Source organism: Orycteropus afer, unplaced genomic scaffold (genome assembly GCF_000298275.1).
Source record: "Orycteropus afer afer isolate SDZICR_OR568_19922 unplaced genomic scaffold, OryAfe1.0 scaffold00020, whole genome shotgun sequence".
NCBI classification, from domain to species: domain Eukaryota; kingdom Metazoa; phylum Chordata; class Mammalia; order Tubulidentata; family Orycteropodidae; genus Orycteropus; species Orycteropus afer.
In genome coordinates this window covers 2,055,764-2,070,003 of record NW_006921607.1, presented here as the reverse complement: position 1 = coordinate 2,070,003, position 14,240 = coordinate 2,055,764, and the positions used below count along the sequence as shown (strand labels likewise).

At 42.2% G+C, this 14,240-nt stretch overlaps 1 protein-coding gene across 1 annotated transcript in view; it reads left to right on the top strand.

The window, feature by feature from the left end:
- Positions 1 to 14,240, top strand: part of PTPRA (protein tyrosine phosphatase receptor type A) — a 69,651-nt gene that overhangs the window by 19,558 nt on the left and 35,853 nt on the right. The window contains exons 4-6 of the mRNA XM_007960004.2: positions 4,932 to 5,016; positions 6,161 to 6,234; positions 6,440 to 6,576. Of these exons, the coding sequence (XP_007958195.1) occupies positions 4,932 to 5,016; positions 6,161 to 6,234; positions 6,440 to 6,576 (296 nt within the window). The remainder of the gene's footprint in view (positions 1 to 4,931; positions 5,017 to 6,160; positions 6,235 to 6,439; positions 6,577 to 14,240) is intronic.

The window sequence follows — 14,240 nt, the reverse complement described above, 5'->3', positions numbered from 1 at the left end:
CCAAGATTATCTTCTGTGTCTGTGTCAATTGGTTTCCCTTTTCTTTGTTGAAGAGGGTCTGTGCAGTCCTTCTGCCTAGTCTGCCATCTTGCCGGAACCAACATCTCTTATCTCTTAAAAAACAAAACAAAAAAAGTTTTTGACCCCGCATCTTCCTCCAGCTGCCGATCCTCTTCTCTGGATTCCTTTAGGGTAGAAGTCTTCAAATAAGGAGTTGGTGTCTCACTGTCTTCTCTTTCTGTTCCCTCTTTCATTCACTTAGGCTTTCTCACCCGCTGCCCAAGTGAAACCACTCTTGAAAGGGTCATCAAGAGCTGCCGTCTTACTAAATCCACTATCACTTCTCTGTCCTTATCCTCCTTAATCTGTTGGTGATACTTGACTGAGTTGATCACTTCTTCCTTGAAAAACTCTTGTTTTTGGCTTCTGTGACTCCACATTCTGCTGGATTATCTTCTACCTTTTGACTGCTTATGAGTCAGTCTAGCTGATCTTGTAAGATAATATAAAACCAGTTATCTCTCCTGCTCAGAGCTCTCCAGTCACAGTGTTTCTTACCATATTCAAAATTAAATCCATAATCATTACCAAGGCCTACAAGGCCCTAAGTGTTCCAGCTCCTGGCCACCTCCCAGCCAAATCTTGTACACTCGCCCTTGTGCTATTTGTTGAATCCACCAAGTTCCTAAGGGCTAGTATACTTGCTACTCCCTGTGGCTGTCAAGCTTTCCTCTCAAGTGTTTGCATAGTTCGTTTCACATTACTCTGCTCAGGTACCATCTCCTCAGAGAGACCTTCCCAAACCTGTCTAGCTGTCAATTTATCTGTCCCAACCACTGCCCCCAATTCATCACTCTCTATCCCCTTACCCTGCTTATTTCCTTCATAAAACTTGTCACCGTCTGAAATTACTTGTTTATGAACAGGGCCCCCTTCCTCTCACAGAATGTAAGCTCTCAACCACTTGTCTGCTTGGCCATTTCTCTATCCCCAGTATCTCCATCAGTATTTGGCATGCAATAGCTGGCCCATAAATACTTTTTGAATGAATGCTGCTAAGAGGTTGAATAAGATGAGGATGGGAATGTTTCCTTTGGATTTGGCAATGTGGAATTTGTTGGTGTCATTGATGAACAATTTAAATGGAGCACCGAGGGTGAAAATCAGAGCCAAAAAAAAAAAAAAAAAACAGGTAAGCAGAGAAAACGAGATGAGGAAATTGAAGATTTTTACCAACTTCTTGGAAGGAAGGTTGGGCAATCTACTTTCATAGCCACCTTGGAAACCCAAGGAGGGGTCGCTAGGAGTTGGGTCTGACTCGACGGCACGTAACAACAACAACTTCTGCGGTCTGAAATTGACTGAACATGCAATCAAGATGTGTTGTTGCTGGTGATTGGAATGCAAAATTCGGAAACAAAGAACAGTCGCTGGTAGTTGAAAATTACGGCCTTGGTGATAGAAATAATGCTGGAGGTCACATGATAGGATTTTGCAAGACCAATGATTTACTCATTGCAAATACCTTTTTTCAATAACACAAACAGTGGCTATACACATAGACCTCGCCAGATGGAATACACAGGAATCAGATCTACTACATCTGTGGTAAGAGGCAGTGGAGAAGCTGTGTATCTTCAGGCAAAACAAGGCCAGGAGCTGATTGTGGAACAGCCCACCAACACTTCATATGCAAGTTCAAGTTGAAGTGGAAGACAATTAAGACAATTAAAACAGAGAAATTGTGGGATGACATCAAGAACATCATCCATGAAGAAAGCAAGAGGTTATTAAAAAGTCAGGAAGAAAAGACCAAAATGGATGTCACAAGAGACTCTGAAACTTATCCTTGAGCAAAGAGTAGCTAAAGCAAAAGGAAGAAATGACAAAGATAAAAGAGCTGAACAGAAGATTTCAAAAAGCAGCTCGAGAAGACAGAGCCAATTATTATAATGAAATGTACAAAGTCCTGGAGTTAGAAAACCAGAAGGGAAGAACAAGCTTGGCATTTCTCAAGCTGAAAGAACTGAAGGAAAAAAAATAACCTTCGATTTGTAATATTGAAAGATTCTATGGGCAAAATATTGAATGATGAAGGAAACATCAAAAGAAGAGGGAAGGAATACAGAGTCACTATACCAAAAATAATTGGTCGATGTTCATCCACTTCAGGAGGTGGCAAGTGATCAAGAACCAGTGGTATTGAAGGAATTGGCAAAAAACAAGGCTCCAGGAATTGACTACCCAGAGACATTTCAACAAACAGATGCCACACTGGAGTCACTCACTTGGTTATGCCAAGAGATTTGGAAGACAGCTACCTGGCCTACTGACTGGAATACATCCGTATTTGTATCCATTCCAAAGAAAGGTGATCACACAGAATGTGCAAATTATCAAACAATGTCATTAATATTGCATGCAAGTAAAATCTTACTGAAGATAATTCAGAAAAAGCTGCAACAGTATATTGACAGAGAACTTCCACAAATGCAACCTGGATTCAGAAGAGGACGTGGAATGAGGGATATCATTGCTGGTGTCAGATGAATCTTGACTGAAAGCAAAGAGTACCAAAAAGATGTTTACTTATGTTTTATTGACTATGGAAAAGCATTTCATTGTGTGAATCATAACAAATTATGGATAACATTGAGAAGAATGGGAATTCCAGAACACTTGCTTGGCTCATGAGTAACCCATGCATAGACCAGGAGGCTGTTGTTGGAACAGAACAAGGGGATACTGCCTGTCAGAATCAAGAAGGGAGCGTGTCAGTGCTGTAGCCTTTCACCATGCTTACTCAGTATGCTGAGCAAATAATCTGAGAAACTGGATTATATGCAGAAGAACATGGCATCAGGATTGGAGGAAGACTCATTAACAACCTGCGGTATGCAGATGACACAACTTTGCTTGCTGAGAGTGAGGATGACTTGAAGCATTTACTGATGAATATTAAAGACTACAGTATGCACTAGAGATTACACCTTAATATAAAGAAAACAAAGATCTCCACAACTAGGACCAATTAAGAGCGTCATGATAAACGGAGAAAAGATTGAAGTTCTCAAAGACTTCATATTACTTGGTTCTACAGTCAACACCAATGGAAGCAGCAGTCAGGATATCAGATGACATATTATATTGGGCAAATTAGCTGCAAAAGACCTCTTTCAAGTGCTGAAGAGCGAAGATTTTTCCTTGAAGCCTAAGGTGCGCCTAACCCAAGCCATGGTATTTTCAGCCACCTATTATGCATGTGAGAGCTTTACGATGAATAAGGAAGACTGAAGGAGAGTTGATGCTTTTGAGTTGTGATGTTGGTGAAGAATACTGAGAATACCACAGACTGCTAAAAGAATTAACAGAACTGTCCTGGAAGAAGTGCAGCCAGAATACTTCTTGGAAGCGAGAATGGCCAGAGTTCATCTGACCTGCTTGGGTCATGTTGTCAGAAGGAACCATTCCCTGGAGAAAGGTATCATGCTTGGTAAAGTGAAGGGTCCATGAAAAAAAGGAAGGCCCTCAACAAGATGGATTGACATGGTGGCTGCAACTATGGGCACAGGTATGGCAAGGATCGTGATGATGGCACAGGACAGGCACTATTTCATTCTGTTGTATCTAAGGTCACTGAGTTGGAGGTGACTCGACAGCATCTAACAACATAGAAAACACTTACAGACAGCTGTTAGGAGAAGTTAGCTGTGAAGAGAGAAATGGAGTTGGTGGTGGCTACAGGTAAATTAATTAAAGAAGCCAAGTCTTTGAGATGGCAGCAATGGGTGTAATACAGAGCACATGTGACAGGATTAACATGAGAAGGATACATCCTCCTTTTCAGCAGAAAGGAAAATGGTGGTGATAGTTACAAATCAGACTGGTTGTGTAGTTTGTGGTGGGAGGATGTGAGTGGGCAGGGCAGCTGCTATTTATTTCCTGAGTGAGGTCTTTGGTGAGAGGAGGAGAGGCCAAGTCAGCATCTGGTCAGCTGCCATGAGAAAAAAAAAAAAATCCTAACCCACTGGTACTGAGTTTGGTTCCAACTCATGGCGACCCTACAGGACTCAGTAGAACTGCCCCATTGGATTTACAAGGCTGTAAATCTTTAAACAAGCAGATTGCCTCATCTTTCTCCTGCAGAGCAGCTGATGGATTTGAACTGCAGACCTTGTGGTTAGCAGCTGAATGCTTTAAACCACTATGCCACCAGAGCTTCCTGCCATGAGATAGGAGGCTAGATATTGGTGCGGAAAGAGTGCCTTACCCTATGGAAAGGAGAGAAGGGTTACCATCTCCAAGCCAGATATTGCTGTATTCATGTTCTGGCAAAAGATGGCAAAAGGGTTAAGACAGTAGGATATAGGAAAAGGTAGAAAGGAGCATCAGCATTTTTGGATACATGATGCCTAAGGAGCTAACAGTGTCTCCTTGTTTAAACCAGGAACAATATTTTCTGTGCCAGGAAACCATTTTGAATTTATGGTAGAAAACCTGTCCTTTTCTGTTCCCCCATTTTCCAATACATGGCACTCATTGAGGCTGTGAGAGTACAGCTTGGCTTTGCACATCCAGCTTCTTACTGGGATTGGACATCTTCATGCCTTCAAATACTTGAGTATTTTCTGAGTACTAAGCACTGCTTTAGGCTTAGGGTATAGCAATAAATGAAACAAAGTCTCTGCCTTCAAGGAGTTTTTAATCTAATACAGGGAGACAGAGTAAGCAAATGTGTGGTATGTCAGGGATGGGGCAGGTAGGTCACCCTGCTCTGTCTTCCCCATCTGTCTTTCTCTGTGCCTGTGCCCTGACAGCTCCAGAAGTATTGAATGAGCCCCTTTTCCTCATCAGGGTATTTCTCTGAGCAAGCAACTTGACCCCTCCATTGTAGGCAGCAATAATGACATGTTCTATTTTCTTGATTTCAGATGAGACACCAATTATCGCAGTGATGGTGGCCCTGTCCTCTCTGCTAGTGATCGTGTTTATTATCATAGTTCTATACATGTTAAGGTGAGCACAGTAACATTTCTGCATTCCTCTGGATTTGATTTCAATACCCCAGTGACCCAGTAGGCCCACATAGCCCAGAAGACAGCGGGATAAAGTCAACAAATAGAATAGAGAGGGAATGACTCCGTAATAGCTCTAAGATCAAGTCTACTTAGAAATTATTTTAAAACTCTACATAGTCTTCCTTAAGAGCCAACCCGTTCCCTTTGCTACCGTCTGTCCAAGCCAGTCCCCCAACTCTAGTTCAGCCTGCAGCCCCGACTGGTGGTTTAGAGGCTGCGGGGGGAAGCCACAGTCTGTGTAATTAGTGATGGGTGTTTCAAGATCTTCAGATTTAGCCCTATTGAAGCATTGCCAACAAGGGCCTCAGTGAGGGTTACATGCTCAACAAAAGCCTACTCTGTTTCTAGTTGGAGTTTTGTCCTCAGACCCCTTTGAGACCCCAGACTCAGGTATGCTTAGCTGAATGATGTGAGTTACAGAATTCCTCTTTCTGGCCTTTTTTCAAGGTCCTTTAGGTACTACCATTTACTACCATTCAGTGAACAAAAGCAAAAACTACTAGGGTTTAACTCTGCCCCTAGCTTTGACCTAACCTGCTCTGTGGCTCCCTCTGTTCTTCTGGAGGGATAATGAAAGGAGAACCTTATGCATCCTCTGCAGTTTGGCATATGTCCACATTATTCTGTGGGAGACTTATGACTATACCTGTACCTACCTAGTCTGAAGCTCTGTGCTTCTCCCTGTGGGCTCCTAGGCTGTGTTAGGGAAATCGCAGGGTTTTACTTTGATGTGGATTCTCCCATTTCCCCTGCTGTATCCTGCTCACTCCTTTCTCTGGTGTGGCTGAGATCACCAGTGGGTTCCGGAACTGGAGCTGCACAGAAGAGCCATACGAGCCAGAGTACGTTGTTGGTGTTACAGAGTTGGATACCAGTGTGCTGAGAATGAGCAGGAGCATGCTGAAGGTACTCAGCATGGCATGGAGCTGCCTCAGGATGTGTGTGACCTGTTAAAAGAGGCTATTTGGTAGAAGAGACTTAGAAAGGCTGAATTGAAATCTACAAAAGTGGGAATACAAAGCCAATGATTGGCCTTTCCCACCTCTGTGTTTAGTTTTTCACTCTGAACATTTTCTCACTAGGTTCAAGAAATATAAGCAAGCTGGGAGCCATTCCAATTCTTTCCGCTTATCTAATGGCCGCACTGAGGATGTGGGTAAGGCAGCCCTTAATGCTGTGGGGAACCTCACAGGAAGAAAACCAAGAAATTAGGGGTTTCCCCATCCTGATGAAAGAATAAGACTATAAAAAGGGGAGGAAGGGAGGGGAACACTCTTAAAGAGAACAGCCCCTCAGATAGTCCCCAGAAAAGGAGCTGTGTCCCCAGGGCACTTGACCAACCTTCCTTTTGTGCACTGCAGAGCCCCAGAGCGTGCCACTTCTGGCCAGATCCCCAAGTACCAACAGGAAGTACCCACCCCTGCCCGTGGACAAACTGGAGGAGGAGATTAACCGGAGAATGGCCGATGACAACAAGCTCTTCAGAGAGGAGTTCAACGTGAGTTCTTTGTTGAGCCTGGTGTGTCAGCAAGGAGGAAGGCAGACCTAAGGTCAGGCCTTTTGAGTCATTGGGTAGAAAACAGGGTTCTAATGAGTTGAGAAGTGAAAAATATTTTACCAAGTTCATCTTGCTCCCTTGTGTATGATCATGAACAGGAAGTGAAAAAAATTTCGCTTTACCTCTCTCTTTCAGCCCTCTACTCACCCATCCATCCATCCTTGCGTCTGCCACTTTAATAAGTACTTATTGAGCATCTAATACGTGCTGGGTAGTCTAGCTGCCAGGGATATGATGGAAAACAAAAGAAGATCCAATCCCTGCTCTCAGGGAACTGACTTCCAATAGGAAAGATCCATAAACAAGAACCAAAAATAACTATGTAAGTTCAAACAGTAGTACAAGACATGAAGACTGATGCACAGTTATATTAAGTCCATATTAAGAGGTCTTCATTTAGAGTCAGAACAAGGCTTCCAGAGTATCTTAAGAGGGCGGTAAGCATAGATCAGTGCAGAAGGTGATGACCATGGCAGACTGCAGAGCATAACCCTTACCTTGGATATTTAGATTCGCAGTTTTTTATAAGTCCTTTTATGGAGGCAACAGCACACAGTAATGATGACAAAGGAAACAGAACAGTTCTAATCCCAGATCAGAGTCGCTTTCCTTGAGAAAATGATGTTTGAATTGAGACCTGATAAGTTAGCAAGACATGTGGGGGAACATTCCAGGTACCAGGAATAGCAGGACCAAAATATCAGTAGTAAGAGGGGGTGAGGAAGAGGCATATTCAGAAAATTATAGAAGGCCTGTGTGTGGCTGAATGGCAGAGACTCAAGAAAAAGTAAAAAGATGAGACAGGAAGATGGCTGATACAGACCATAGATCTTGTAAATTGTCATGAGAAAAGTGGAAAACCATAGACCAACCAGATTTATATTTTGAAAAATCACACTTGTTGCTTTATGGAAAAACCAGTGGGGAGACCAGTTAGAGGCTGCAAAAGTTGTTAAGGCTGCCCTAGTACATTGACCGGAGGTGGTAACAATGAGGGAGAGAGAGGTATGAATTTAAGGATATAGAGGGGCAGTTTCAGAGTTGGCTAATTCATCAACTTGCATATGGTTAAACTCTTGATTTCCTTTGTAACATTCCACTCAGCCATGAGTGATGTGTTGACTTTCTCTCTTAGGCTGGCTCCCCTAATGATGCCAAAATGGCTGCCCTGGTACCAGGGAGCTATCACAAAGTCTAGTAGGAAAAGGGTGGTTGTCTCTTCCTGTGCATCTCAGTGAAGACGACTTTCCCAGAAGCTCTGGAAGCATTTTCTCTCAAATGCTGCTGCTTAAGCATGTCATGAGCAGGGGAGAAATAGGTTACTGTGACTGACTGAAACCAGGCTGGTTTATACCTGGGTCATGTGGGGGACAGGCAAACAAATCCTTTGGTAGCAAAAGGAAAGGAGGAATATGTTTTGGGTGGCTGGAATATGTTTTGAGCAGTCAAAGCTGATCCACATTAAAAGGTTTAAGAGAATTGAGAGCAATGTGGTCCTATTTTCACTTTGAGAAAATCGTTAGCTACAATGTGGAGAATAGATGGAGGGAGGCAAGATTTAACACAGGAGACTGTTTACCAGGTAAGAGTTAATGAAGTAGCTTGGCCCCTTTCCTTCCGGTTATTAGAAAAATAACTCCAGTTAATACTTAGTGATTGAGTACATTTACCATATCTCACAAGACAGCATCCCAGTCTCAGCACGAGAGCTGGATCTTTGTTAGGCCTTTCTACTGTTTTATTATCTGTAATAGCAGCTGCTTTTGGGTGATGGGGTATGTGATCCCATTCTCATACTTCTTTTTGTGCAAAATGAGCTCTTTATTTCTTTGTTTAAAAGTAATGTTCTTTAAGATCCCATGATAAGGCATTCCAGTAAATCCTTTGATGGTGATATTCCTAGAGGCATGATAGACAACTTCAGATAGATGTGCTGAACACATTACTGTGTTTCCTCAGCAGAAGGAATCCAGTTTGTAGCTGGCTGATACTCTGGTTGCCATATTAAGGTCTTAGAGTTTATCCCTCTTATTGGCATTTGGAGCTCTCTGCAGTGATAAGTCCAGGTAGTCTTTGTGAGCAGAAATCTGTATTGTTGAGACCTTTCTCTCTACCTCTGCTATGATAGCCATTGTGGTCATGAGTTCATTGGGCCGGCATTGGGATGGTGAGGGAAAGGGCTGGCCAACATCTCCTGAGTTTTAGCATTGAATGCCATTAGGTGAGCATTCACATGGAGCATAAACATTTCCCATCTTACTTGTTCCAGTTATCTATTACCCAGGGATCAGTTTAGATCCTGACCTCCAGTGAGGTAGACAGCATGACATCTGTTCACTGAGAGGATTTCTGTTTTATACTGTCATTCAGAGCCATCACTTAAGTAGGTTACCCCACAGCAGTCTATTTCTGGTGTGGGCCAGCCTATCTCCCAGAGCCATTTGTATATCAGGCTGGACATTTTTCTTCAGTCAACTATTAATTAAGATTAGACCATCAGAAATGTCTAAAAGAATAGGGTTGTATGGCAGGCATTCTATACACATCACTTCCAGCTGATGGTAGAATCCTTTTGGGCATGTCCGAGTTTATGTTAATCACATAGTTTATGGTGAGAAGTTGAAGTCATTAGGATACCTGCTGTTCCATGGTCAATCAGGCTTACTTACAGTCTCCACCAGAACCCAATACTAAGCTAGGACATGGTCTTGCTGACAAAATCATGGCCTTGGCACCAAATCCTACGATGTTTCATTATGATTCTCCTACTCAGCCTTACCACAGACACTGGGAACCCCATAGAATATACCAGAGTCAATTTCTTCATGGCCTGGGTCAGATCATGCCACCAGCATGTGGTCCATGTTGTCTCCAAAATCCAAATTGGTCCAGCAATCAATGTTCTCCTTCTTAATGGAGAAGGAGCAGTTGCTTGTTCTTTACGTTGGAGGAGAGATCCTAATATGCCCCAGGCCTTTGGACCTTCAGAAATTTGGCTCAAGCTGCAGGGCACTGCATTTTTATGTCTGCCACATACATCAAGGATACATAACTTCATGCTCGTCAAGTTACTTTCAGCTCTATGTCATCAGCATAGTTGTCAGGACAATATCCTAGAAAACAGTAAGACAAAATCCCTATGAACCAAATCAGAGCACAGACAGATCAGGACAGTGTATCTCTGAGGCTGTCCCTACCATGAGAAAGGGAAACTGTTTCAGGTAGTCTTTGTGCATCTTAAAGGAAAAAACATGCATGCACCTCATTAATATACTTGTCCAGGGACCAGGGGCTGAGCTAATATTTAGGAAGGATAGTACAGTGCAGAAATAATTGCCAGTCTGGTGTCACTTCATTCCGTTTACCATAATCCACTGACATCCTAAAAGACCTGTCAGTCTTCAGTGTTGGTCTGTTTGGTGGTGTGCATCAAATGGGGATGGGGGTTGATAGAAAATATCACAATAGCTAGTACTGGTAGTTATTGAGCACTTGCTCCATACCATCACTAAACTCAGACATGTAATGAATTATCTTATCATTACTCTGCAACATTTTAAGTCTTCTGTAGCACTTAGAATCTCTAGTTTCAGCTAGGGGTTTAGCCTTTTGACAGAGAGAGGGTACTATTCAAGGGGCTTGCATTTGCCCTTTCTACCATGGTGCTTTATCCAATGGGTGAGGAGGCCAGTGTGGATATTCTGCCACTTGGTGTTGTCAAAAGACATTGAATCTCAGTAATAAAATCACCTATTTAAGAACCAAACTCATTGCCATCAAGTCGATTCTGACTCACAGCAACCCCGACTGGGTTTCCGAGGCTGTAAATCTTTATAGAAGTAGGTCGCCCCATCTTCTTTCTGCGGAACAGCTGGTGGGTTTGAACCACCAACCTTCTGGTTAGCAGCCAAATGCCTTATCCACTACTCCACAAGAGCTCCTTAAAAGATGAGGTTTATTGGGGCAGAAGATTCACAGATCAGTAGCACCAAACAAAAAGTGGAAAGGTACAACAATGAAAGTATCAACAGTGATTTTGAGGTGCTGTCAGGATCTCATTGGTCAATAAGGGTGGCTTAAGTTTGATAAAGACAAATGTTAGTTCAGTTGACTTACGGGCATTGTCCACTCAGCCATCAATGCCGTTTTGCCAATCTCATAACTCTGTTTTTTATTTCATTTGATATGCTGTAAATATCTGTTCTAACTATTCAGTGGGTAATGTGAAGCCAGTTCAGACTAAAATTGTCCCATCATCTGGCCTACAAAGGTTCAATTCTAATTAGCCTATTACAGTGGAACTCTGGGTATCCAAGAATTAGCTAAGGGCCAGAGTCCAAAAGATGTATTTCCCTTTACCCAGTGCTCGGTTCCATGATAAATGGCTGAAGATGCTAGGGAAAGATGAGAAGAAAGGAACATGGTACATATATATGGATGTGCTGTGGTATGGTTATCCTTACACGTGCCTGGCCTCCCCATCGTTGAAGGGTTCTGGGTCTATGAACTGACCCAGGCCTGGAGGCTGGATGAGAGAGACACTTCTCTAGTATGGTGGTTCTAATCAAGCCCCTTCAACTCACCAAGGCTGGCTACCTCCCACTGCCACTATTGGGAGCTACACAATGAATTAACTACACCCAGAGATGTCTGAACCCTGATGACCATGGCCTCCAAGGCTACTTACATCCCAGTAAGGTCATGAATCCCATTTTGATACCAATCTCTTCCACCAGCATCTCACTATGGTGTGGACAGCCAAGAAAGCACTTCAAAAGGATTCCAGTGCTTTCCTCACCACTGTCCACCCTCCAGCAAGTCACATGTTGTGGATCCCATCAGGGGGCATGCTGAATGAGAGTGTCAGTAGGAAGATTGTGCCTATTTATATCCCTTCTACCATTCTCATCTCCCCTACTTTGTGCCAGTGGCTTTCTGGCTTTTCATTGTTGCTTAGCTGACTCCAGCATTCAGCCCATTTCCACTGGCCAACCTAGCTCAGCATTAGAACCTTGGTCAGTTACCTGAGCTGTTGGCACTACTGCAGAAGTTCACTTAACTGTAACCATAACTAGAAATTTGGCCTTAGCTAAAAATTATGCTCTCCCCTCCTTGTCTAACATTCCCAAATCTTTATCAACAGCTGTTCCTATGATTTTTAATGATCCAACTCTATGAATTCCTGCAGTTTCTTCCTGGTATTAGTTACTGCTTTTTCTACTTTGTTCATGTCAATTGTCCCCTACATTGTGTGATTTTCCATGAGCAATGAGAGCTGAGCTGGAGGGCAGTTTTCATTGTCAAAGCAAGATGCAGTAGAGAGTGTAATTAAGAGATTTGGAAGGTGACTTTCTCCAAGTCTTTTTTTCCTTTCAGCATCATTTCATTTGTCTCACTTAAAGCCCTGTGAGCCCTGTGTTTCACATAAACAGCCACAAAAGATACAAATGCATTTGAAAGTAAAATGCAGCAAACAGTCGAATTCTGAAACCTTAAATTTGGTTTGGAAAATATATAGCACAATCTTAAAAAAGATCTGAGTTTCATTCTGTGATTGGAGGTGAGCATTTGATGTTGGAGCTGGGCTTTTTCTTATTACTTGATATTGTCAAAAATAAACCTTTTACTCATTGCTATCAACATTTCTAGTCTCCTTTTAATTGGGACTTCCCACTGCTTTACCACCAGCTAGAACACATAGCAAGTAATCACAAGCAATGACCTGAGTAGCTATTGTACTACTGTGAACCATGTTCTTTCCTATTCTGCAAATTGGTTGACAATTCCTTTCCCTCCATCTGAGCCCAGTGATCAGGTTCACATCACCCACGTTTCCCTCCAAGAGTCTCTCAATTACAGCTTACTTTCTGATACTAACTGGTAGGTCAGTTAAGATTCTTTAGTTAAAAACAAGAGAAGTCATCTCAACTAAATTAAGCTAAACACAAGCAAAGCTGTCAATTTAGGAAAACTGGCAGAATTGATGGATGAGTATTTAAGTGTTAAACATCTGTGACAAATAAAACCATTTAAAAAGTGGCTAACTGGGAAAAAAAAATCACCCATTATAAATTAAGAACTTTAATAAATATATGAGAAAAATATATAAACAATCCAGTAGAAAAATTGGCGGTTCACAGAAAAAATACACACAGTCCATAAACATGTGAAAAGACACTTAACTATATCTGTTAATCAGGGAAATACAGATTAAACTTTTACTTTGGGTCTATCAGATTTGAAAACTGAAAAATTGATACCAAGTGTGGGCAAAGGTATGGAGATACAGATACTCTTGTACACAGGTGGTGGGAGTTTAAATTGGTGTAGTTGGGAGGATTATTTGGCAGTTCTTATCAAGATTTGAAAGGAGCCTGATAGTGTAACAGTTCAACACTGAGCTGCTAACCAAAAGGTTGGCAGTTTAAACTCACCCAGCAGCTCTGCAGGAGAGAGACCTGGCAATCTAGTGCCATAAACATTAAAACCAAAAACCTGTTGCCATCTAGGTCTGACTCATAGTGACCCTATAGGCCAGAATAGAACTGGCCCCTAGGGTTTCCAAAGCTATAAATCTTTATGGAAGCAGACTGCCATATCTTTCTCCTACAGAGCAGCTGATGGGTTCAAACTTCCAAACTTTGTTTAACAGCTGAGCACTTAACCACTGCACCACCAGAGAATCTGACTGATCCAGGGAATCTTCCTGTAAAGATTCCAAAACCAAGAAACAAACCCATTGGCATCAAGTTGATTCCAACTTAGTGTCCATAGGGTTTCTAAGGCTGTAAATCTTTACGGAAGCAGACTGCCTCATCTTTGTTCTGCAGAGCAGCTGGTGGGTTCAGACCGCCAACCTTTTGGTCAGATGTTAAATGCTTTAACCATTACACCACCAGAGCTGCTTTTCCTATAAAGATTATAGCCTAATTATGGTAAACTGTGGTCAATGTCATGAGACAAAGTGTGGTGTACACTGCTCTATAGAAAGTGAATTTGCACTGTAAATCTTCACCCAAATCACAATTTAAAAAAATAAAAAATAAAAAACCAAACCAAAAAAAAAAAGATTATAGCCTAGAAAACCTATGGGGTAGTTTTGCTTTGTCACACTGGGTTGCTGTGAGTCAAGATTAACTCTGCAGCATCTAACAACAACATGAAGATTTAAACGCTGTGCACTCTGATCTAACTTTTGGGACTCTTGGTCTAACAGAAAGCCCGTATGTGCACAAATATATATTTGTATTAGGATATTCATCACAACATTGTTTATAATAATAAGGAAAATAAAAAGCAAATATTTATCAGATGGCAGAATGGATAGATCATCTCTTGCATCCATTATGAAATTCTGTACTGGCATTGAAAGAACATACTGACATAAAAAGATCTTCAAGTTATTGTTATGTTGGAAGACACATTGCAGAGGAGTATGTATGGTATAGGAGCTCTGGTAGCGTAGTGCCTAAGGCACTTGACTGCTAACCAGAAGGCTGACGGTTCCAACCCACCAGCCACTCCTCGGAAGGAAGGTTGGGCAATCTACTTCCGTAGTGATACTGCCTCGGAAACCCAAGGAGGGGTCGCTATGAGTCGGGGCC